This window comes from Micropterus salmoides, unplaced genomic scaffold (genome assembly GCF_014851395.1).
Source record: "Micropterus salmoides isolate LMB-PRFRI ecotype aquatic unplaced genomic scaffold, ASM1485139v1 Ms_hic_scaffold_22, whole genome shotgun sequence".
NCBI classification, from domain to species: Eukaryota; Metazoa; Chordata; class Actinopteri; order Centrarchiformes; family Centrarchidae; genus Micropterus; species Micropterus salmoides.
The window spans coordinates 15,254,324-15,278,009 of NW_024041373.1; the positions used below are offsets into that span (position 1 = coordinate 15,254,324).

The window sequence follows — 23,686 nt, forward strand, 5'->3', positions numbered from 1 at the left end:
ACAATTAATTCAATCTACACCAGATGTGACGGGAAACATCATGTGGCTGCAGCTTATCGACACAATTTTGATACTTTAAACTGTTTGGCTGCGATGCACACATGATCAGGTGACTGTAGAAAAGTCATTTTCATATCTGCGTGCATTGTATTGTGCTTGATGACCTTTCCCTAAATATTGCTTCTGTCAGAACGCTGTTGTTAGTTGTGCGTGTGGTAAATGTGGGTGGGCGGCTTTGTAAAATGAATTTATTGATTTATTTAGATTACACAAGTTTCCTCAATAACACACACATACATACACACACACACACACACATAAAGTACGCATACACACTCAGTACCTGGGAGCCCTGGTGTAGGCCCCAGGTAGACCCTAAAACCATTACTGTAATCTCATCATCTACTGGACCAGGAAACTGACCGAGAGGAAATACTGAGCACAGGTCAAAACTTTAACAAACCAACATGCACACTAATATACACACATGCTTACAGTCGCACATGGTCTCACACACATGAACACACACTAGTTGTGACTACACAGGGACCCTGCAGCATACAGTCCCTGTAAATGTTTTTGCTCTGTTCCAACCACAAGACCATGAGTTCAGTCCCGTTAGCTAGAAAGCCGAGTCCCCTTTGTTTAGAAGAAAGAGAATAATGGCTTGTTGGAAAGGGTTACCCTGCTTTACTTTCGTGCCGGTGGTTGTTACGGATTTCTGGGGATTTAGAATAAAGCCATTTGAGGATCATGTCATTGTTCAGAGCGGCATGGATACACAGGGAATGGAAATTCACAGAACCTAGGTAGAGCTTGCAGTTCAAGATGTTTGGAAATAATGATGTAGAGATTAATTTTTAAAGTCAATTGAAGGAATGCCTATGTACATATTGTACCTTGCAAATAAAGTCAGTGTGTGTGCACAAGCATGTGGGCATCTTTATAATCTGATGCTTATGGGGAAATGCAATGCCTCAATACAGTATTCCTGCTTAAATACACCAAAGAGATCTAGATAATACTCAGGAGTTATTCAGGGAGTGGAGGGCCGGGATGTGATGAGGTAGAAAGTGGGGTTTAAGGGATTAGGATGAGCCCACTTCCCGGTAAGAGCCATGGAGGAGCTCAATCATGAATCACACAGTTGTGTGACTGACTGTTGGCCAGGGAGCAAAGTACTAGACATGGCTGAGAACATTAGTGCAACAGTGCAAAAGCATGCTCAGCAACCAGCACAGAGAAGAAGACATACCACATTGCATACATGTACTGTAACATAATTACATTCCTCCAGGCACACACATGCACACAAGCACAGGTTGATGCACAGCAAGTCAAAACCAGTGTTTAAATTCCAGGGAGACATCTGTAATGAGGACTGAGTCATTTGGATCTAATTATGGGCAACCAAGTGGAAAAGATGGAGTAAATCAACTCAAAGTGATTTCAGTAAAGAAAACTCAATTCCAGCGTGTACACTCAATTCACCATAAATTTAATTAATGTTGTTTTAAATGGAAGCACTCAGCTGATTGTGTGTCATAAAACATTGCTGAGGTTTCAACTTCACTCCCCCTCTCTCATTTCTCTTTCCTCTTGTCCTACAAGTATGGAGTGAAATAACAGCGCTCTTGTGCCATCTTGTGTTTTCTTTTGCATCCTACAAGAGGCGAGACAGTCCTCTTGTTCTAAGCATAAAATTAAGATGCTGAAAAAATGTGGTAGTAGGTTAAGTAGTTATTTAATATATTGAATATCATTTTACTCAACCAGAATAATTTATGTTAAAATGCAGTGTATGTTTGGATTATCTTGATGATAATTAGCTAATGAATAGCATTAATATGCTGTAGGACCCAATCTATGTAATATATTAACTTGTGTTTCTGTGTTACTCAAATCCAAAGTTGTTTCCAACTTAGTGCAGTTACTTGCTGGAGTACAGTGCTTCACAACCTGGAGGTCAGGGACACTTAGGGGATCAAATTAAAGGATCGCGAGAATGTTAACAAGATTATAAAGAGGAAAAGACCTCTTTTAACAGTTTAAATCTTCGTGTAATCAATTCGGATGATTTCACCTCTTCTGGCCTCTAATAAGTATTATACAAAATCCACTTTTACACATTTTTTCAACCTAATTATGTGTCCCAGGTGTGTCTAAAGACCCCTCAAACTATACATCAAAAATGGATGTGCGTAGCATAGGACGCAGTAGACGGCCCCGCCCACTGAATACGTACTGAATGCACCACATTGAATACAATAAAAAAATTTTTTACTAATAACTAACCCATTAGATACTAGTAACTATTTTAGTTTCGAGTAACTATTTTTTTGTCATCAGTAAATCATTGCAGATTTTTGCCATTGAAATGTATGGGGCTCTGCAGTTCAGATATCATCAATTCATCAGTTACTAGTAACTATTCCAAAAGATGAAAATGAGCATAATATAGGACCTTTAAATAAAAATAATCTGAGAGTGAAGAGTCACATACACATCACAACTTTTATAAATATAGAACTTTTAACAAGGGGTTGGAAGTAGACTAAGCTGTCTTTAAGGGTGTCACAAGCCAATACAGTTTGGAAACCATTAGTATAATACTGATGGAAATTGCACTGTGTTAATTTTTCCTCTAGATGGCCTTAGCTACCAACTGCACACAAGAGGGTCAGAGAAAGGAGGACAGTATTTGCAATACAGCAGGATACATTAAAAATGCTTAGAGGTCAATAAAAGTCATTGTGCTCCAAAAGCAGCATCCCATTGATTATATACTAATGAGGAAAGTACAGAATTTCAGCAGCTGTAACCGCATGAAGGAAAAGAAATGGGGTTTCCAAAAAACTAAAATGTTGCCATGAAATTTGCAGAGTTGAATCATAAAACGTGTTGGTATAAAAAGAATAACACAGATATTCTTTCACAGCTCTCCAAATAATTTGTTTCTCACACATAAACCACATGACAGAATCTCATGCATATTCCAATTCTGCAGGTGTTGTTAGTGTAAAAATACAACTCCAGACATCTGATGACAAGTATCAAGTTTGTACAGTGACAGATGTGTTTACTGTGAACATGACTATAAATCATGTTGACAGTAAAGCAGTCGGAGGTCACACAAAGTCATTTTGGTTCTTGATTTGTCATACTGAGGAAACTGAAAGGTTAAAAGCAAATTACTTGAAAAATGAACAAACTTAATAGTGGCAGGGTTTGCGTCAATGAATTGGCATGTTTTAAATAAAGATAAAGGAAAGCTGTTTGTGTATACAAATGTTCCATAATTGTGTTTATGTAAGGCATAAGGTACATACATTTATTGTCATCTTTGCAATAAAATTAAGACAGGGGCTTTGTTTAAATTGCTTTGATAAGTTGTAGATTATAAAGGAAGAAGACATTAATCACAAGGGTGAATTTGTGTTGGAGTTGACGTTGCAGATATCAGTTACTCTTCCTTCCTTACTTTCTTCCTCGTCTGGTGTTCATGGTGGTGACAAGATCACATTAATGTTGATTTAGCTCCTTCTGAACGCTCTCAGTGTCAGCTGTCGTCTATATATGGCTTTTGTAAGTGATCTGAGCTGTAAGTGTTGCTGATGCTCCTGAAATCAAATCTCTATCTCTGGATTACCCTCACCTGTTACTAATAAACACTTTATTGGAGAGAACATGAACCCATATTTTGTCCGTAATCTCATGGTTGTGTGTTCTCCTAACTCATTACACACACATTCAGGCACTGTCAGTGTCCCAGTAGTCTATTCCTATTTATGTGTCTCTGACCTATGGTGGACAAACAAAGGCATTTCAGTTTTGTAAATACTTTTGTGAACATGATTCTTGGAGCTGGCCAATCTTCTTTTTTTTTTTTCTCCCCAACTATAATGGGCAACCCACCCCGCTCGGGCTTGCCACCAACTGGCAGTGGCAGCAGGCTGCCCAGACCTTGGAGCAGTATCAAGCAGACCAGGCCAGTCTCCCAGCAGCCAAAACCCAACAGATGCATCCTACTGAAGCCCGACATCACAAAATCAGGGGACTAAAATTTGAAATATCCTCCCTCACACATAAACACACACATATTCACGTCTAAATATAAACACTCCCTCAGCTAGGGAGTTAGTGGCTAAGTAGAAATAAAATCTGGTGTATCAATTTAATTTCTGCTGATTTCTCTTTGCCCTTCCAGTATCTGTTTCTCCATGGCTTTGCTTTTCCACCATAAGTTTCATTTGTAATGGAGTAGCTGGGGGTCCTGCCAGTGCTGTATGTTTGGAAGGTCAATGTAACATTGCCAAAAGCTTACATTTTATGCTATTTGTGCATTACAGTATGCTTTGTGTTTTATTAATAATTCAGTGCATCCTCAAGAATGTTTTTCTTGTCAGCATGTGTTTGTCTGAAACATCTACACTGTTTACTGTATTACACTTAAAGGGTAACTATGGTATTTTTCAACCTGGACAATACTTCCCATGTTATGTGCATATGTGACAAATTGGAAATTGGTCCAGTATTGCACTCTTCAGATTCCACAGATAAAAATAGTAACTTTACCTCCCTGATCTACCACTGCCTCGATCTATTAGTTTGTTTGTATTATTGTGTGACTTTGGTGTTTAACCCTTCAAAACACCAAAGTCACACTATAACACAAACAAACTAACCGACTGTGTTAGCAGCAGACGAACAACTCCCGTGTTCTGTAAAGTAAAATTACTGTTTTAGTCAGTGGAGTCTGGTGGCTTTGACGAGAGCAATATAGTGACTGTTTCTGGTTAAACAAAAAGGATTTAACTTTTTTTTCTGTGTAGGGATCCTTTCCATGATGTTGTCAGACACTTATAGTAACTATCTGAGCCTGTCAGTGGCAAAAACAAGCACTTTAGTAGATGTACTTTGACAGGGCGCAATTGCCTGCAAGGATTACCTTGCAACCTTGTTTCTCTGCTGCCGACTGCAGCGTACTCACTCAGTTCTGGACCAATTTTTCAAAATGTTGTCCCAGTTAATCACATAGATACAAAAACGTGGGAATAAAGGGTCCAGGTTTAAAAATACTGTAGTTTAGACCATTCACTGAGACCATAGTAAAATAATGGTGGACGAGCAGCTCCTCAAGTTGTGATCAGGATCTGTCACACCATTCGTGCAGCATGGAAAATCTGGACAAATAAATTCATACAAATCCATTATTAATTTACAAAAAAAATCAATGACTGAAATTTTCAAAGAGAATAAAATGTCACTGCATACTGTTTTGCTGTAGCTGCCGTCCAGGAAGAGCCTCCAACCTGTCACTGAACAATATTGGTTAATAACAGCTCACGCAACACATTTGTCACTGTCAAATATCAAGTTCTAAATTAAATTCGATTTTTTTTTATGCCTGTCCCTATCGCTCCATCTGCCCTTAGAAAGACAAATAGTTTCAAGACCATACAACATCCTGCAACTGATCAATGCCTTGTAGTGAGGACATCCTTACACAACAGTGTGCTGTGCAAACCCTGTGAGATGTTCAGAAAGAATATATCCACAGAATATAAAACATTTTCTGTTCTGTTCTTTTTTCATTTGGACACAACCACTCTCCATGCACTGCTCTGTGCCGTCTCTGCAGCTCTGTCAGGCTCTCTAATAGTGGATTAGTTTGGGCTTGTAAATGCTGTAAAGCTCTGAGAATGAACATCGATTTTGCAGTTTAATGAGAAATAACGTGGGACAGACCCCGGCACCATCTCTCCCTCCCTCTCTTCCTCTCTCCATCGCTTTCTAACAAACTAGCGCACACACTTTGTCTTCTTTACACCAAAGCACCTGACAGTCACGAGAACTATGAATGCTCTTGTAATGCAGCCACATCAGCCGGCATCAGCGTTAAAGGTGACACATTTTACTTGGGAAAATCATCCAAAGGCAAAAGTGCATGTTTTGCTGGGAGGAACAATTTTACTGTCAAGGCAAAGAAAAAAAAGAAAAGTCAGACAAAGTTACACACACAGGCACATCCTGCCATCTTTCTCCAGACCAATGCTGGCACTATACGTCCTCAGGCCTGGTGGTGGTGGTTTGATAAATTGGCCCTTTCATCTCGTCGATGTGCATTGTGTCAGTGGGTTCGTGTGTATTTGGAGCAAGTACATACTTGTGTGTGTGTATGTGTGTGCATGTCCGCCTGGGTACATTGTCTGAGCTGTGAAGTGTTTGGCGTCCTCACTGAAGGCTGCTGTCACAGCCTCTGAAAGCGTGTAATAGGCGCCCATTCTGCCGGAATGAATACGTATCCATACACCAGTGAGAAAATGTGGCATTTCAAAAAGACTCGGGATAATCAAACACAAAAATTATAAAATGGGGCATAGCGATGTCATTCTTTTCAGCTAAGCCCTAAATTTGATGTATATGATTGCTTTGTGAAATGTTTGTAGTCCACAGTGAAATAATGCTCTTTTTTGATAGATCAATGGTGGTTATTGTTGGCTGAGCAAAACATTCTGGCACCAAACATGGGGTTTCTATGAGCTGGACTGTGATTCATGGCTGTGTAATGTTGTCTTGGTTTGATTGGGATTCAAAGGCAACTGTTTGTTTATTTAGATTCCTTAGAAATACATCTTCCTGAAATATGGAAGAATTTGGTTTTGGTGAGATAATGATTAGTACAGTCTGCAATTTTCTAACACAAGTGTGCTCTGTTCCAGTGTGTCTGTGTTTGGAATTAGACCTACACTTGCGTTGGCAATGTAAAACATCTGTTTCCCATGCCAATATGGCCCCATTGAATTGAACTGAATTGAAATACTGCAATCATCCTCATATTGTAGCCTGTGAGTTGACTAGTCAGCATCTTGCTTTCACCCAGTGTAAAATCAACACGTCTGCACAAAAAAAGCAGTATGTAGAAGAGTAATTAAAGCCATTGGAAAGGGGAACAACTGTGGAAATATCCATATAAATTAGCTGTTAAGTCTACAAAAAGCCAGGAAAAAAGGTGAAAAATAGCCATCACAAGCTTCCTGAGCCCAATGTGACGTCTGTAAATTGCTGGTTTTGCCTGACTAACAGTCCAAAGCCCAAAAGGCATTCAATGTACAGTGAAATTGAATATGAGTAGAGTGGCACACTATTTAAGGTGCTGGCCAAGCCACTGGGGGCAACTTGGGGAACCACCAACCATGCAGTGGTATGTGGCAGAAATATTTTTCCTTCATTACTCCCATCATCCCCGGACCCCTGCCACCCCATAGATTTATCTGGGTGCATGGTTAACATGTGCATCATAATAAAATCACAGGAGATTATTAAATGTCACTGAGTGTGAGAGGAGATTGTTGCACACCTGACCAGCATAAACACTTAATTAGGCTCCTAGTATGCTGCGGAAACACAGGCATCAATTTTACAATGAATTTGGGCGCTGCTTCTGTCTCTGTTCATTTTTTATGTAAGATGATATTCATGTGGGTGCACTGTGCGGAAACCTACTCACTCGACCAGTGCTCCCACTCACTCACTCACTCACTCTGCAAATCCAGCATTCAGTCTGCACTATCACACACACTGTGTGAGCCGAGAGCTTTCTGTCTTTCATTCATCCAAGTGAGGGCTGCTCACACTTTCTGCCTCTCGTCCTCCCTCTTCACTCCCTCACGCTGGAATAGCTCACTTTGTTTTTGTTTTCCCTCCGCGGTGCCTTTTGGTTCGGAGTAGTAGTGGATGATATCAACAGAGCTACGTTTCTTCTTACCTCCGCGATACTACGACGCTGGAGAGGAGTCGCTAGAGGACACGCGCATCACGACGGAGAGCAGCGCGAGGGAGTTTTTTTTTGTTGTTGTTTGTGTTTTTTTAAAAGGAGGGGACGGCGCGATTTAAAACAAGAAATAAACAAAATATCTGCATTGAACAGGAGCGTTACCGCGGACGCTCCACCTGCCGAGACTCCCGTTACGTTTGGGCGGATTTTACGGCACAGGTGCGTTAAAGGATTAAATACAGGCAGTTGGCGGATGGTTGTCGGTTTCGTGGTGAGGAATCACTGCCTCAGCGCAAGGTGAGTGACGGACTACGAACTAAATGTGAAATACTGACAGCAGAGTTTGTTCAACAGATGACTTATTTACCAGTATTAACCTCGCTTTTTGACGTCTGGATCTCGGTCTGTTTCAAGCAGAATACCGAAAGTTTTGGCACCTTAAATCACTCAATATTTTTATGGAATTCCTGCTGGGTTATTGAGAGTCAGTGGAGTTTCTAGCAACCTCTGCAAACTTTGTGGTATTTTAATCTGTAGATAAACCTGAGGCATCCTAATTTACAGCGTCTACTGCTGCATGATATTACAGTTTTCCTATAGTCCTTAAAATATCCTTTTGGAACAATTTCTCATATATATGCTGTGTTTCTAGAATTGTTGTTTAATCAGGATGTTGACCATGAGGTGTTTGGACTAATATAGCTTAGTTGTGTGTTTGGTCTAAAAAATTAAAATAGTGAAAATTGTGCATCACACTATCCCAGAGTCCAAGGTATGATCCCCAAATGTCTTGTTTTGTCAGAACAACAGTGCAGTACCCAGAGACATTCAGTTTACAGTGATACAAAGACAGAGAAAATAATCTTTACATTGTAAAATGTGAAACCAGAGAATGGCTGGTGTTTGTGCTTGATAAACTAATTGATTAATCATCACTAAAACAGCTGCATTTTCTGGAAACTTTTCACAGCAGTGAAAATCCGAGCTCTGGCCAACCTTCAATAATGACTTCTTTGTGAAATGTGAAAATGTGACACATGTCAGATATAATATGGATTAGTTCTGATACTTGCTGCATCTAGTTTCACTGGCTCCTATCCATCTCATCAAGAGCCCTCTCACTGCAAGTATTTGTCACTTTGGGAACAATGTCCACTCAGCCTCATACTGGGCGTTTTTGGCAGGATGATACCAGCTTATGGCCTTAACACAGCACTCGCCTGCCTGTCACTAGGACACCCACACATGTGTGTACACACCCGCACACACACACAAACATAGTACAGAGTACAGGCTATCTCCAAGTATCACTCATTCCGACATTGTAATAAGGTGTCATGAACTAAAACAACTTTATTTACTAATCTTTTTTAAATAAAATAAATAATAATAATAATAATAATAATAATAAAGAAAAAGAAAAAAAACCCTAATCATTTCCTTTGGCGATTAATCTGACAATTATTTTCTCGATTAGTCACAAACCAAATATATTCAGTTTGCTGTCATAGAAGAGTAAAGAAACCAGAAAATATTCACATTTAAAAAGCTGGAATCAGATCATTTTGACCTTGACTGATTAATCAATTATCAAAATAGCTGGCGATTAATTTAATAGTTGACAGCTACTCGATTAATCGTTGCAGCTCTCATGTAATCACAGCCATCATTTCAGTCCCCTAAAAGGGACATTTTATTTACCCCAAGCGGTACTCACTGCAGTCTATATCTATACTCTTTTCATTTCCACTGAATTGCACCGTTTCTATTTATCCACGTGTGGCCCAGCAGTCTGAGATGAGCTGAGGCTTCATCGTTTGCTTACATACAGTTACTGATCAGCATGAGCTGACTTCTGCTGTACTTCAGGTCACTGCAGCAGGCAGGGCAGCAGAATGTGTCAGAGCTAGAATAGTAATGGACGTTACATACCATACTGGAGCTGCAACTGATGATTATTTTCATTACAGTGAATCTGCCAAGCAAGGTGACTTCTTCAAAATGCTTGTTTTGTCAAAACGTGATTAGATTTGATTAACTTGATTAACATTTGATTTTTTTTTGTTTTGTGTGATCATAAACTGAACGTTTTGGAGTGTATTCGTACACAACAAGACATTTGAAGACGTCATCTTGGACTTCAGGAAAGTGTGTTGGACATGTTTTGCTATTTTCTGAAAATTACGTCAATTATCCAAGAAAATAACCAGCACATTGATCAATAATGGAAATAATTGTTGATTGCAGCCATTCTAAATCCATAAATGTCCAGTTAATTATCATGTAAGACTATGAAAAGCAGGAAATCACATTTGAAAGGCTAGAACAAGCAACTGATCTTTTCCTTTCCTTTTACAGCTAATCAATTATCAAAGTTGTTGCAGAATACATTTCATCTATTGATTATTTCAGCTCTACACCATATTCCATTTAGTTACAACTGTAGAGGATGTGTTTGTATCTTTCATAATGGTGTCCCCTGTAAGTTCTGTAAATTATGTGCTTAACACCGTAAAGGTCATGTCGTAAATATAATTGTAACAGCTTGTATTCAAGCCACTTCCCATGTACCGCACTGTATGTAACATCAGAAAGAATACTCTCTTTAAGAAGAGCAAAAAAAAAAAATCAATTGGCATGTTTATAATGTGGAACATAGGCGATGTAGCTCCTGACAGCTCTAAGCCATCGAGAAGTACAGGAGCCTATTTCATTTCTCCCGCTTTCTGTCTCTCCGTCTCTCATGAGGTGCTTAACTGCATCTGGGGGAGAATCTGATTAACCGACTGGCATAATTTACACCAGTCCTAAAGGAATCAACAGAGAAGCGGTGTTGTTTTTGAAAAGTGCCGGTTTTCCTTCTAACATACAAATAAAGCAGGAGCACTCTCAAAGAAAGACACCAACACCGAGACACACAGTGATGCTCAAGAAAGTAGCTGCTGCTTCCTCTCTGTTTTAATAGGGCAGGGATTGATTGAGCGGGTGTGTGTGCTTGTGTTTGCAGATTGCTCTAGTTTCTTTAAGATTAATAGAGCATCATGTGTAGGTGTTTGTCTCTGTGTGTATATTTTCCTCTGGGAGTGCTCCATAGCAACAGGCAGCATATCCTCTTCAAATGTCTTTTTTTCTCACACACTGTATGCCATGACCTTTCTGCTGACTGTGTGCATGAGTCGTTGCATGGGTGCATCTGCATCTGTGTGTGTCTCCATGTACATCAGTGTGTGGGCCATTTGACCTTTCTTAGTGTACATTCATTATTAGCTGCATAATAACTAATGTGGAGCCGCCCGCTGTGCCTGTCTACACGATCAAGATATTGAATCTGTCTGTCTCACAGCTACATCAGTGCAGTGCCAACCTTTTTCCAAAGAGCTTTTCGTCCTTTTTCTCTCAAACAAAGCAGATATCATCACAATTGTGCAGTATTGATAATGAGTTGGGATGCTTTGAACAAGTGGCAGTTTATCATTTTTAGACTACTTCGTGTATCTCTCAGTGGGAACAAGAGAGACATCTTTAATATATATCTTGACACGGTTGTCGTGTTATGTTAATATCAGTGTTAGACTAATAACTGGTTGCATATTTCATATCCGGGACCAGCAGACAAAGCTCTTTAGAAATCAATTTTCTTTTGCTCCATCACCATGTTCGGAAACTGGCCTGCTGCCAGACAGGGAGGGAATGAGGGAAGGAGAGGGGGATATTGTGGGTGCATTAGCAGATGAGGAAAGAAAATATGCTTATCAGATGTAGAATTCATTCATTCTTTTACATCTTTGAATGTCAAAATAAGTTATTTGCTTTTGAAGAAATTCATACATACTCTATAGATTCTCTATAGAATAGATTCAAGCGGAAGAAACACAGGCACTCGGTCACAGCTCATAACTTCCTATTTATATAGGCTAGGTGCTATAAGATATAATACCCCTATTTAGTCCGTGTGCGTGCATGCGTGCGTGTGTGTGTGTGTTTGTGTGATGCACTTCACAGCTTACAGCTTAAAGTCATACCTACCGATAGCATATTCCTGTGTCCATGTGTGCTTGGTGATAATTTACACAGCACATGAACACAGCACAGTATGAGGTTTATACACTTGCATACTATCTTTGTAGATGGGAGTAGTGTGGAGACTATATCTCATATAACAGATAAAATACCGCTCTATCGTAGTATCTGTGCTGTATGAGTATAGGCTGCTGTCCTCTCTTGCTTTTCTTAGAAATATTTCTGCAAGAGAAATAAACACTGCCTTCTCATTTTCGATTCCCTTATCAAACTCAAACTCATATTTAGAAAACATATTTTTTTCTGTGAATCAAATTTCAAAGTAGGCTGAGTTCATTTGAATGAAACAGGCAGTAGCTTGTAGGGTGGTGTGTGGGTGAATACTATTATTCGAAAAATTAGTGTCTCTCCTTTGATTCTGAGGTTTTTGCTACAAGTTGTTTCATTTTTGTTTTTATCATTTGATCTGTTTTGATTTACCTGAAGCCTAATCTAAAATAGAGTTTTAGTTGCTTGTCTTTTCTTTGTTAGATCCTTTGACAGCTAATTGCCATGATCAATCATTGCTGAATGCACTGTTCTCTAACACACACAGGCAAGGGCCAGTTGAACCCAAAAGCTACAGTTGATTCCTTCAATGTAATAACACTCACACTGTCTTGGAGAACAAAGCTAGTGGCAAACTGAATAAACAAAATGACGGGGTGGTAATGGTGCAGTGGATAAGACACATGCCTTTGGTGTGAGAGATGCAGTTTAAATTCCCCACTGTGACATGTCCACCAATGTGACCCTATTCTCAGTATGGATATCATGGCAGAGGCTTCAAGGGAAATCTGCCACAGGTTTCACAGACGGAGGTTTACCTGCTAGCTATAAATCTCGAGTTGATGTTAGCAGACTTACTAGCTTACACACTTGGACATTGGTAACGTTACTGTACATCCTCTTGCATCATTTGAAGTCTAGCTTTGTTGGCTGGCTTGCCACGCAAGTTTCAAGCCACATTATGCGGCTGCTGGTGGAGAGCGCTGCCGGTGTCTGCCGGAGCCGGGCAAGCAAGCAACATAACTGGGCTTAGAAGTCTTTATGGACGTAACTTTAGCTAATGGCAGAGGCAAAGAGGCCAAATAGGACGTTGACAGTGAAATCTATGAAGAGAAAAAGAGAGTGATTAAGCAAGAGGCTCCCAGACGTTGGCAAGAGCTTTGTGAAATAAAATGCTTTAAGACAGATGCCGAGCTGGCAACCTTTCTGTGTACACAGTTGGACTAGTAAGTAATATTGCTATGTCTTGTTCTGTCGTACAAGCTTGATGTTTGGCTGATTTAGCAAAGTTGTTTACTTGGTAGTTTTTGATCATGAGTAATGTCATAAAAAATGCACAAGTACAGGAGAATTACACAGTAGGAGTGCCAAATTGCACAAAAAAAAAAAAAATCTTACATAATGTCGCTTGAAGTATAAACAATCAATCCCAAGGATCATATAGTCAGCCCAGCACTAAAATAACCCAAAATGTCTTCTAACACTATTGCAGGTGCCTTATTTGACCCTGATTTTGACCTGCGTAATTATTCCAGCACTATTACCCAGTAGGTTATGCAGCTGGCCACACATACAACAGAAATCAGGTGTGTATTTGTAAGCTTTCATAGAAACACTGGAAGAAATACTGCACTCACACACCTGCAGAGACACACACCGCTTACCAAAGACGCATTAATAAGCAGTCTTTTTACCTCTGGCTTATTGTAGGCATCCCCACAGGCATGACAACTTACATTTACTCAACAAACGTACACACACACTTACAGGCAGGTAAACGCATAATACACATATATTAAATAGGAGCCCTGTGATTGACAGCTGATAAGGATATGTATGTACATGTCCCCTTAGGACCAAAATACATCATCAACTCTCAGCAGTATTGTGCTGTCACTATTTATACACCTGATTTATAGTCAAACCACCAGACTTATTAATATTTGTAATATTCGTAGCGGTCGAACCCTGTGTGCCACAGAACAAGGTGCTTATTTTACTAATTAGTAAGGAACTTGTCATATTGCTAATTAGCTGTTCACAGTGTATCAGTACAATAACAGAGACAAACAGTGAGAGGAAGAGAAAGTAAAGTCATTACAAAGCATTATTTGGCTTGTGTCACTTCACTTGTTCCACTTACTGCAATTTAATGCCTCATTTATTTTACACTTCTTATTTTTCTTTCCAATATCTTTTACATTTATTGTTTTTATGGCTCACTCCAGCTCAGCCTCATATTGTGACTCTAATCTGCCAACTGGTATAATACATAGTGTACTTGGAAATATAATATAATATTGCTCATGTGTGATTTTTTTATTTGGATTTATGAAAATAGATTAATGAAAATATTTAATTATATCATTCTTAGGGTGCTTGGATCCCAGTTTCACTCACTGCCTACCAAAAAGAGTCTATGTGTGTTGCCAAAATCCTTGAACCGTGTGCTTTTGTGCTTATTTAAATGTTTAATGGACCTGTTTTTATTTTGATCATACAATTTCTTTTGCTTTTGTTGGATCCTCAAATCATGCTTTAACATCACTTCAAGCTCATGTCTAATACAGTTGGTACTGAATCTGGTTGTTTTGTTCAGTGCAAAAACCAAGATGGTGTTTAATCTATATTGCAGTACAGCTTTCAAGAAGGAAAATATGGAGATGAAAACCGTGCCAGGAACATTACATTAAACAGGACAAGAACATTTGGACAAAATGTGCCAAAGTAGAAACAGTGCAATTAGTTGCTAATGGAATAAATAGACCTCAACAGTTTTGTTGCCATCCAGCATAGCATCACCCATATGTTACAGTAACATAAAAACCCCAGTTCAAACTTCAGGCCACCTTTGTCTCCCCCCATTAACTCAGTTTGCCTAAGAGTCTGTTACTGAACACACACACACACACACACACACACACACACACTCATAACACACAGGGGGGCGGAGATGTGCTCGGTTAAACCGGGAAAACCTAACTTTGCCTGAGATAATAGTCTTCATTCACCCTCTAATGAATCCATATTGTGGCCTAAAGCAGTAGATATGCTATTAATACCATTAACAAGTAATGGCCCAGAGAGAGAGAGATTTTCAGCTAAAAGTACCACTGTACCCTCATGAATAAAAAGGTCTGATAAAGGCAGAGAGGTTAGAAAGTGGAGAACTTCTGTTCAATGTGATTTATCCCCTGATGGACAAATGTTATTTTGAACTGTAGAAACAAAGAAACAAAAACAAATCGAACTTGTGTCAACTTAAACAGTTTTTTCTTTGCTGCACAATTTCACTGCAATATACCCTATAAATTTCTCTGAGACTGTACTGAGCGAAATGCTAACAGAAGCATGCTAACATCCTCACAATGACACTGTTAACATGCAGATGTTTAGTATGTGTAATGTTCACCATCTTTGTTTAGCGTGTTAGCATGCTAACATCTGCTGATTAGCACTAAACACAAAGTACAGCTGAGGCTGAGAGGAATGTTAATCAGTTTTGCAGGTATTTAGTCAAAAACTAAAATATTGGAGAAATCTAAATGTTTACCTGGTGATGGCACCCGATCAAAAGACAAATGATCAGCAAAGTTATTACAATTCATCCTGAGGGGGCCCTGAATGTGTGTACCAAATATTCATATAATAATCCACCCAATAGTTTTTGAGATATTTCACTCAAAACCATATATTTATACCTCATGGTGGCACTAGAGGAAATATCAGGGGATCACTTAAGTCAGTAGGCTACAACATCTAGGAGCCATGACTGTCTGTAAAAAGGTGCTAATCCATACAGTACATAATGAGATATTTCATTGGATAAGTGAAGATTTTGACCTGCAGGAACATCTTATTTTATCAAATTTATTAGGATTCATAGCAGGTTTTGTTTAACATGCTGACTATCTTAGATTAATCTTCTATTGAGGTTTTGAATGAAGCTTTGAAAGTTTGTCATCATATTTTATGGTGTCATCACCCTAAAAGACAAAATCCTTTAACCAAATGAGTCTTTTTTGTTAAGTACTGGCAGAATGAGTAGGATTGCTGTTTGTAAACATAGGATTCAAAGTTGGCCCAATGCAGAGAGAGAGGGAGAAATAAAAAGTTATTTTCTGATTGTTTCACAGCAGTTACATTCTAAATATAGCCATAAATAAACATGGCTACAACTCCGCACAGCCGTTTGGAAAGGACACATTGCTGGATTTGGTTTCCTGTCCGCTGTGCTTGCGTGTGTATACCTCAGCTCCGCCTTCAGTCAAACAGACACACACCTGACAGAGCGCAGAGCTGAGAGGCGGAGACAGCGTCCCGACCTCATACACTGCGCTGCAGAATGAATAGTCATGAAAAAACAACAAAAAAAGCTGTGCAGCATTTGAATCTTGATTTGGAATTTGAATGTCAGTCAATTTTTGATACTCAGTGTAACACATTTCAGTCAGTACCAAATAGATCCTGATGTTCAACACCCTTTCCTAGTGCTTTTTGTTGTTGAGCTTTATTTCTTCAGTAAGGCTCATAAAGATACTGATCTCTTTTGGAAGGGAGAGCCGAGAATCTACATATACACCCATCTCAAGTATTAGATAGATATAAAAAACAATTTCTGCAAGTATCCCTAAGAGGAATGTCTCTAACTTCAAGTTGCATTGTAATTTATTCCAGTGGTAAGGTGCATAATACAGCAGCTTATCTGCTCTTCTTTCGAGTAGATAAGTCTAGCCTACACCATCCCTCATGAGTAATCCCTGCCCTCAAGGCCATATTTCCACTACTGGGAGAGAAAGGAGGTAGAAGAGATGGGGAAAGGGAGACAAAGTTAGCATAGTTTGAATAAGTGTGACTCTTTTTGACTCTGCCAATATCAAGTTACTCCTCACATAACTCAGAGGATAGAATTATGTCCAAAATAGAATCTGGGGCACAACAAGCAGTGGGCAAAGGGAGAGAAAGAGTCATACATACAAAGACACACACACTGACTCAGGGGGAGGAGTGTGTGATCTGACCTCGGCATATATTTTCTGTACCTCGAATACACTCTCTGTCTCTTCCCAGGAGATTTTACCCTTGTGGTTGTTGAAATGAACAATGGGGAACAGACAGGAACCCTAATCACATATTTTTGTAACTCATTTTGGATCTTTAGTTATTAGCGTTTAGTTTTATATTCCACAGCGAGACATGTGTGTTTGTACCCTGGCTGTATTTGAGTGTATGTTTGCAGTATTAAACAGAAAAGTACAAAGCGAGCTCCTGCAGTGCAAACAGAATGAATGTGGATTTGGATTCAGACTCAGGCTCCGGCTCCTTTTAAAGACTTTATTCCCTAGGTCTAATACCTTTGATTGCTACTGTACAAAGGGGAGGGTTGTTAATCTTGGAGCAAGTGTGAGGGAGGGCGGGGGGCAGACGAAGGGAAACAGCGTTAGGAAAGATTACATTACCAAGAGCGAAACAAGAAAAGAATTGTAATATGGAACATCAAAGTGTCATGGTGGAGTGCCTTTGCAATATAGGGTTCCATATTGTTAAACCCTGCAACCCTTTCTCTTGTTATTCCCACTAGGGTCTCATTAGACAGGTCATTGGCTCAGAGTCATATGTCAATATTTCATCGTATGTATGCATAATTTGACACTTAAATCAGAGCAGCACTTTATTTCAAATGAGACAGGAACTATATAAAGTGGGGGCACAGAAAGAGGAAGAAGGGGAAACAGTTCAGTTCCCAGCAGGCACCCTCGAAATCGAAAGATTGAGGAGGGAGGAAAGGAATGAGGCAACTAAAAAGAAGCCCTGCTGCCCCAACCACTTGCTGCTCTCTCTCTCTCTCTCTCTCTCTCTCTCTCTCTCTCTCATATCTTCTATAAAGTGTGACACATATTTCAAAGGTGTGTTTTTTTTTTAGGGCATAGGAGCACTAAGAATGTATTTGAATTAGGAGTAGTGTCTGTGAAGCTCCCCACTGGGTCAGGACAATAGGGCTCTCATTTAGTACAACGCTATATATAATATTAAAAAATGAATTAATATTCTAAGCCCAGGCGACAGAAAACAAGTGCAAGTGCTAGCATTTATTAGAAAAGAACAAAAGGTCACATCCAATTCAATGTCAGCTTTTTAATGAATGGTGGGCCAGAGGCTGAGATGTGAGGGAGGGCTCAGAGTTCACATCCATGTTAAATACTTGATGTGGTCTTAAAAGGGAATCCCCTTAAGGTTAATTCAGTCTTCAGATGCCTCAGGCTTTCCTGCTCTCTACTAAGACTGATCTAATTTTTGCCAGCCCTGTTTCTAATTGACTTTAGGGTTTTTTATTTTTAATTTGAGCTACTGTTATACTCATCTTTGCCTCACTTAAGACGTTTTGTCTATTTATTTATGTTTTTATATTCACCTCTGTTGTATATGTTTTCACTGACTCCACCTCACTAATTCTTAAGCACCAAACTATTCCTAACTCATCTGAGAACTTAGTATTTCTCTATAACATTCAATATTCAAAATTAGATAAGCAATAATCATCATAAGTTAGATTTAGAAAAACATGCTTAAGTATTATTTATTAAGCATTTAACACTGGCATTTAAAAACGATACTAATCTGCTTCATCAGGACTGTGGGGTGTAGTTTAATTTGATTTATAGTGGCCTGGCAACACAAGCAGTCAAGTCACCGGTGAATTTGTGAAGCAAATATTGCAAAGTCCTGACTGGTGAATGGAAGTAAGGCTGGGCGAAATGGCATATAAAACAGTTATAATAATAGATGAATGATCAAACATTTCTTCAACATAGAAATATGAATGAGTAAAATTAAGTCAAATCTTTTTTCAGTCCTCTTTCCTCAACAAAATAAAAATAATAAATATCTTAATAGAAAAATTAAGTGGTGATTTAGTTCATGATTCAAATTATTTAAATTGAACATTCAGGGTTTCCCATACGTTGATGTTTTTGTGGCGACCCGGCACAATATTGATTTTCGATTTTGTTTTATTTTAGTAGGCCTATTTAAACCCAAGTTATTAGCAAGCATGTAAGGAGCCTAGCTATGTTAACATTAGAATACAGCTGGGTTGTCGAGGTTAGCATGCTGTACATAAACCTTAAAGTAAAAGTGAACTTTAAGAAGAGATTTAAAAGAGGATACTGAGTTTGCCTGCCTGAGATCCTCAGGCGTAATACTTCCCTCAATGAGCAGAGCTGTTTATGGCAAAAATCCTAAAATATTTTTTATGAGAAAATATTTTACCAGGGCCTTTAAAGTTTTAACTGTTGACTTGACATCAGCCTCCACACGCACATATCATCTATATATAAATTGTCTTTACTTGTTACACACGTGCATGTGAGGAAAAAATAATATGCAAACTACAGTATACTGAAACTCTAGAATGCTGAAGTATAACTGTCCACTGACACTAAATGTAACACATCCATGCTAGATGCTGAAGTTGCAATAAATCAGATTCTCATAAACCATAACATACAGCAATAGTACATTGCTCTGGTGTGATACGGTGGGAATGAAACCACATTAAAATTTCTAAACCCATGTAACATGAAGATATCACGTTCAGTGTACCAATTATAACCCCCCCCTCTTCTTTTTTTTCCTCTCTCCTTCCCTCTTTCATTATCTTTCCCACTATCTGTCTCTCCATCTTTTCGCTTCCTTGGGCCTGCCTTTCCATTAATCTCACCAGCAGACTGCCTCTATTAATTAGTCTACATCTCCCATCTTGCATGTAATAATCAGAGGTAATAGAGATATTAGGAAGATAAGGATATTTCTGCAGTCACAATCACTTTTAATTAGCCAGAAGAGAAAACGACTCGCTTCAGACAGCGTAAGGTCTTTTTCTTGCCACAAAAGTCTGGGAGGACACAAATTCTGCAGCAAATCTAAAGTGTCAGTTTGCAAAATATATCTGTTCCATTGTGTCTCATAGGACGCTTCACATAGTGGAGGTAATAATGCGTCCATGCCTCTAGACTGAACAGGTTTTCAGCTTGTCAGCACTGACATTTCTGAAATAATATTATACTTCACAGACAGGTATATCTTAATGTAATGCATTTCTGTTAAATTTATTGGCAATGCCATTTCATTTTATTGGATGAGGGTCGTACTGTAAATTCAATTAGATAACAGAGGAAGTGTCTGTACTGCGTGTCAGTAGTTAATTGTAAGTTCCAGGCTGCACTAAAAAAGACGAGGAGAACAGACAGGGGTAATTACCAGTAGGGTGCTGAAGTGTGTGTACACTTAAATGTGTGTGAGTGTGTGCATGAAAGTGAGCGAGTGCACTGGCGAAATGTAATTACACACTAGATTGAAATAAAGACTACCAACTCCTGTCACTGCTTTTCCCTGCTGACACATGGAGTACATTTTGTCTGACATCATCAGTAAAGCTGCGATTCTGGGGATACAATGCCGGACAAAAGGCCCTATTCTGTCAAAGTTACTGGAGCTGACCTGTGCAGTGTCCATGTATCTTGCACTATGAAACACTTTGTCCCTCCAAGCACCCCTTTCCTGTCGCTTCCTTGGGGCAAAGAGCTCATCCAGTTTAATGGTTGATGTTCGTGGCCCATTCCCTACAGACCCGTTGCTCACCCTCACCCTGTCAGAGCCATGTCTACAGGGCACACATAATGAAGAGAATAGAAAATTGAACACAAGACCCCAGAGCACATCATTAAACTATTTTCTGTTACAGTACTCAGTATAAAAGTGAAAGAAAACACTGCTGCCAGGTTGTTAAGAACCCACAGCCACAGCTCACAGTGGGATGCTCAGGTCTCTGTGGTTTTACTGGTGGGGTAATCCCAGCACCACCAAGGTTTTAAGACACTGTTTCTCACCAGGAAATCTTGCTGGAGACCTTTCAGCAGTTTATTTCAGCATTGTTATTTCCTGCCAGTGTTCAGAAATTGTTGGTAGTTTATGTAAAAGGGTTTAACTGGTGCGTCTCGGGTAAGATGCCTTTTAGCTTACAAAATTTAATGTAAAAAAGTAATATCTTCAATTTCAGGCTGACAAGCCATGCTTTGTGTCACTAGAGCCCAGTGCAGAGATGCTCACGAGTCTTTGAGCTAGAGTCCAAGTCAAGTCTCAAGTCTCTGAGCAAGAGTCCAAGTCAAGTCTCTGAGCAAGAGTCCAAGTCAAGTCTCTGAGCTAGAGTCCAAGTCAAGTCTCAAGTCTCTCGTGGTTATTACGAATGTTGTCACCTGCTGCGTTCAATCCAGGTTGCTAATAAAACTGCATAGCTTTAAGGAATTCTGTAACTGTAACCTGTTTTTCACTTACAGAGCACAACCATGTAATGTGCAATGCAATTATTGACAGCTTTTTAAATACTGTAAGTCAATACACTCCCCAGACTCTCAAACCCAGTGTAAGTTATAACTAAATAAAACTGTAAAGTTAAATAGTCAACAATAAAGCTGTAACCTGTTTTTAACTTACAGAGCACAACCTGTTCAATGCAGTTTATGACAGCTTATAAACTACTGTAAAGATGATGATACACAATGCAACTTTTAGAGCAATGGTGCTGGGCAATGTTGCCATCAATGGTAATGAGTAAAGATTACTACCGTTTTCCCCTCCTCCCACCACTCCGCCACCCTCCCCACACCACCGCTATCCGTTCAAAACATAGTCAGACTTGCCACCAGCAAGATTGCCCAGCAACATTGCTCAAAAAGTTGTCCCGTGTATCATCAGCTTAAGTCAACACATCATTCTGGCACTCAAATCAATAAACTGTAACCTGTTTTTAACTTACAGAGCACAACCATAATGTGCAATGCAATCACTGACAGCATAAACTACTGTAAGTCAACAATCTACTAGACTCTCAAACCAGTGTAACGTTATAACTAAATAAAACTGTAAAGTTACATGATCAACAATAAACCTGTAACCTCTTTCTAGCCAACGGTAATAATTAAGGTGATTGCAGCCAGCAGGACGTAATGATTACGTTAATCGACCACCACAAGTTTGGCAAGTAAACAAACGCTCATTCATCTTTTCATAACGAACGACAGCCACAGATGCTACGTGTTACGTATGCAGGTTATAGGTAACGGAGGGAGGAGAATAATGGCAAGCTCATCAGACGTTTCCTAAAAATAAACATTGTTCACGAGTCCCGCACCTCAAGTCCAAGTCAAGTCTGAAGTCATTTGAGGACGAGTCTCAAGTCGAGCCTGAATTCACTGTGTGTGCGACTTAAGTCGCACTCGAGTCCGAGTCTCTAACTCGAGTCCCCATCTCTGGCCCAGTGCACAAAATTGTTGGAGAGTAATGAGTGGAGCCACAGAGTAGACTAGTTGTATTGCAGATTATGACTTTACATACCAAACACATACACTGATATATTTTAAATGCTCAATGGTCCATCATGTAGTTAAGATTAACATTACCACACTTGTAACACATTTATGTATCAATAATGTAACACTTTAAAAGGGCCCATTTTACAATGAATACTTTTGGTAATTAAATATTACTTTGTAATGGAATATATTTACATTTTGGTTTAGAAACTATTTAGGTTTCCCTTGTCTTTACATTATTAAAACCATGGCTAAAGTTTTTTTTTTTCCTAGCTGCATGTTCAGCGTTTCTGAATTATTCCAAAAATTTTAAAAATGCATATTTATCAGTTTATTGCTAAGTAAAATGCAGAAACCCAAGCCAGAGCCTCGGGCCATTGTTTTTTAAGACTTGAGCCAAAATCATCCATGAGAGGATGTTCTGACAGAGAGGATCAACATATTTTGGGCTGAACTGTCATGATGAATCTGTCATTTTGAAGGAAAACTATTTCTATATTGAGATGAGATACATGCATGCTCATGCACCCCCAACACACACTGTTAAGGTTCACTGGCTTTTTATTCCATTTTTTATTTTAATCATATTCAAATTTGCATTTTTTGTGTGTGTGTGTGTGTGTGTGTGTGTAGTCTCAGATGAAGATGAAGTCTGCGGGCGTCGTGGATGGAGGCTTGTTCACAGAGAGCTATTGTAACATCTGCAATGCCCAGCTCATCTCTGAGTCCCAGCGCACCGCTCACTATGAGGTAAGTCCGTATCTGCTCATACAGGAATGTTCACACAAAACAAAAATAAATTTTAAATACATTTTTGCGACGCTACGACTGCTGCTTTGACAGGAAGATTCCTGCACTGTATACTTTGTCTCAGTCTTATTTGTACCAATTTGTGATTGTGTTGTTCAAAACAGTGCTCATCCATTATACATAGCCTTAGTATGGTAATGGTAGTCACTTGCACACAAACAAACATACACATACTTTTTTTAATGTAGTCTACCTCTCAGTAGAATCCCTGAGAGTAATTTAATGAATGGCCATTAAATAATCAGCCCTGTGCATTATTTAACTAGGATATACTATATGTTTGTGTGTATGTGTGTGCATGGGCACATATGTATGTGCTCTTGCGTGCATGTACTTCATTGAGGTCGTCCTTGATTACAAGACACAATTGGGATTAACAAGCAGACTAATGAGGACAAGGCCCTTATCTGGAGTGAATTAAGCAAGGGCATCAACTGTGTGTATGCGTCTGCATGCATGTGTACCAGCCACATTCACTTGATAGTAATCTATTTCTGTCTCTCAACCTTAGTCTGAGTTGTGCAGACAAATGGTCGAGCTTTTTCAGAGTCACAGCATGCCCTTGGTGTCAGTAGTTTCAGAGGTCTGTAGATCAAGGAGATGAGACAAGAAATAGTTTGAAGGCAGGGAGTTTTTGCATGTTAGATACAATTAGGATAGA

At 39.2% G+C, this 23,686-nt stretch overlaps 1 protein-coding gene across 1 annotated transcript in view; it reads left to right on the forward strand.

The window, feature by feature from the left end:
- Positions 1–6,160: 6,160 nt before the first annotated feature.
- The window catches only part of zgc:171482 (zinc finger protein), a 53,011-nt gene continuing 35,485 nt past the window's right edge, over positions 6,161–23,686 (forward strand). Inside the window, exons 1-2 of the mRNA XM_038737995.1 lie at positions 6,161–8,074; positions 22,849–22,965. Coding sequence (XP_038593923.1) covers positions 22,855–22,965 — 111 coding nt within the window. The 5' untranslated portion in view covers positions 6,161–8,074; positions 22,849–22,854. The remainder of the gene's footprint in view (positions 8,075–22,848; positions 22,966–23,686) is intronic.